The sequence below is a fragment of the Rhea americana genome, unplaced genomic scaffold (genome assembly GCF_003343005.1).
Source record: "Rhea americana isolate MKP2758 unplaced genomic scaffold, rheAme1 scaffold_3, whole genome shotgun sequence".
In the NCBI taxonomy this organism is placed as follows: Eukaryota; Metazoa; Chordata; class Aves; order Rheiformes; family Rheidae; genus Rhea; species Rhea americana.
In genome coordinates this window covers 11,984,597-11,987,066 of record NW_028186423.1, presented here as the reverse complement: position 1 = coordinate 11,987,066, position 2,470 = coordinate 11,984,597, and the positions used below count along the sequence as shown (strand labels likewise).

The 2,470-nt window shown below is 48.0% G+C and overlaps 1 protein-coding gene across 5 annotated transcripts in view; it reads left to right on the top strand.

Annotated features, from left to right (window-relative positions):
• Positions 1-6: 6 nt before the first annotated feature.
• The window catches only part of KLF12 (KLF transcription factor 12), a 258,868-nt gene continuing 256,404 nt past the window's right edge, over positions 7-2,470 (top strand). For 4 of the 5 annotated variants that reach the window (XM_085309507.1, XM_085309508.1, XM_085309504.1 and 1 more), the window contains exon 1: positions 7-130. In XM_085309507.1, coding sequence (XP_085165633.1) covers positions 125-130 — 6 coding nt within the window. In that variant the 5' untranslated portion in view covers positions 7-124. The other variant, XM_085309505.1, reaches the window with a different exon arrangement.

Below are 2,470 nucleotides of genomic sequence, written 5' to 3'. Positions count from 1 at the left end.
CGAGGCGGTTGCCCCCGCTCGGGGCCCCGCCGCGGCGCTACGTGGTGGTGCGGCGCGGGGCGGGAGGCTGGCGGGCGGCGGAGCCTCCACCCACCGGCCCACCCTGCCTGTAGCACATCATGTGATGCGGGTAAGTCGGCGGCGAGCGCCACAGTTCCCGGGGTTGCCCCCCATTCATTTCCTGGGAACTGCAGCGAGCCGCCGGGGCGGCTCTGTGCGAGTGTGTGCGCGGGTGTGAGCGTGTGTGCGCCTGYGAGAGTGAGTGCGGGAGTGTGTGTGTGTGTGTGTGACACTGCCCCTGTGAGTGTCGGGGAGAGAGCGGGGACCCTGTGTAAGGGAAAGAAAACAGTTTCTCCTGCTCTGCAGCTTCTGTTCAGGTCTGTGCCTATTCCATTTCTTATCAGAATAAACATACATTTTTTTTGCTGTCCCAGTCAGCTTTCTTCTTCTAAAAAAAAACATATACTAAAGTTAAATCATTTTAAAATGTTGGAAGGCTGATCTTTTAAGCGGGGAAGTGTTGGTGGGCAGGAGGGAGGGAATGCTTTGGCAAAGCGAGCCTGAATGCAAGGTTATTAGATTACCAGTGAGAAGGCTGTTAAATAAACAAAAATCCAAACCCTCGTCAAATAATGCATGCTAACATACGTAGTTTACATGGAGTGGAACCGCTCGGTCACAGAAGTGGCGGTGCCTGGGCAAACAAATACGTGTCATGCCGAAATTCGGGATTTGCTGCACTAGTTTGTCACGCAGGAGCGTTGCGTGTGGGTCGGCGGGGAGCGAGGGGTTAAGGCGGAGCTGGCGGCGGCGGCGGTCCCGGTGCTCCCGCCGGGGCCGTCTCCCGGCTGTGCGGCTGTCACTCGCGGCGGTGCCCAGCGCGGGGCCGGGGGCTGCGCTTGGCAGTTAAGGTGGACCGAGCCGCACCGGGGGGAGGGGGGGCGGCCGTTGGGGAGCGCGGCTCGCGGGCAGCGCGGCCGTTGGGGGCCGGTGGCAGGAGCCTGTGGTAACCGGGTGGCGGCTGGGCGCCTGGAGCCCCATCCTGATTTTGTTGGTTGCAGAACCGCTGTTGTAACTTTCTGTGAACTTCCATACTGAGGACCGAAAAAAAAAAAAAAAAAGAGAACATGCCAGAACTGATTAATAGCGCATTTAAACTGGGTGTTTGGAAGTACCAAATCCTTTGTGCTGTATTCCCTCCATCGCTTCTCTTCCTCCTCCCCGCCTCCCCAACCCCCGGGCACTGCTCTGTGTATCGAAATGGTAATGCTAACTTTAATTCGACTGATAAAGGCTGACTTTGTTTGGTTAAAGTGCAAGTGCAGTAGAATAGGTAATCTGGATAAAGTGTATAGATAATATTGTCACTCTGCTTTAACTGCACAGCTCACTGAAGGACTGTTTCTACACGTTTGCTGAGAAAATCTGAGACAAACGTCGTCTTTGGTTATTATCTTTTTAAAAATAAGCACATGCTGTGCTGTCAGCTTGCAGTGCAAGGGAAACAAACACTCATATTTACATTAAAAGCATGTGCATAGAGCAGCTTCAGAAGACATGTGCCAATCAAATAAACGTCACCCTATAAATCCACCTAAACCTTTCCGTTCCCTTTTCTTACTGGAGGACAGAGTTGTTTAGCTGAGTAAATGGTCTGAGATGAAATTTGTGTTGATGACAGACAGGGTGGTGCAGGACGTTGTAATGTGTGTAGGAGTGGTCACTTTTAAACACTGGGTGTATTCCTGCTAGTTGGATTTTCTTAAACTATCATTTACGGGAATGTAATATTCTGTTTCAGAAAGCAGTCTTTTCACATCTTTACCAGGTATTTGCTCTTGGCAGCACACAAAAATAAGTTTATGTAAAATATACATGTGTATTTAGAAACAGAGCAGAAGAGCAGTTTTATGTTAGATACTGAAGGTAAACGGTTAAGTTCACTTGCATCATGATTTATATCATACTTGTAAAATTCTACTAGTCTTTGGCAGTTCCCCCTCCCCGATTAAGTAAGTAAACCTTTTTTTTCATTATCCATCATAAAACAAATGGATTTCTTCTTCTTCTTTTTTTTCCTCCTTTTTTTTTTGCTTACCACGGCAGGTACATACTCATGTCAAGTTTGCAACGTTGCTTTATATAGCACTGGCATATGGGCTCCATTTTCTGGTTTCTGGTGGGTCTCCAACTCTGAAATGTAACAGGAACAGCAAAGTGGTCTCCAGTGTAAATTAGTAACTGTACTGAATAGGTTGGAGATGTATGATAGGAGCRTTTTATTAATGATGTAAAGCTACATTAATAGGGTTTTTTATTTTATTTAATTTTTTTGCTTATATATATAATTTGTCTGGGGAGGCAGTGGTGAAAAAAGCTTTCTATTGGGACATAATCAACCTGAAAATTTCACTGCTGTTTGAAAGCCAGTGTCACCAGTCTTTACAAACGAGCCTTCCTCCCCCCCCCC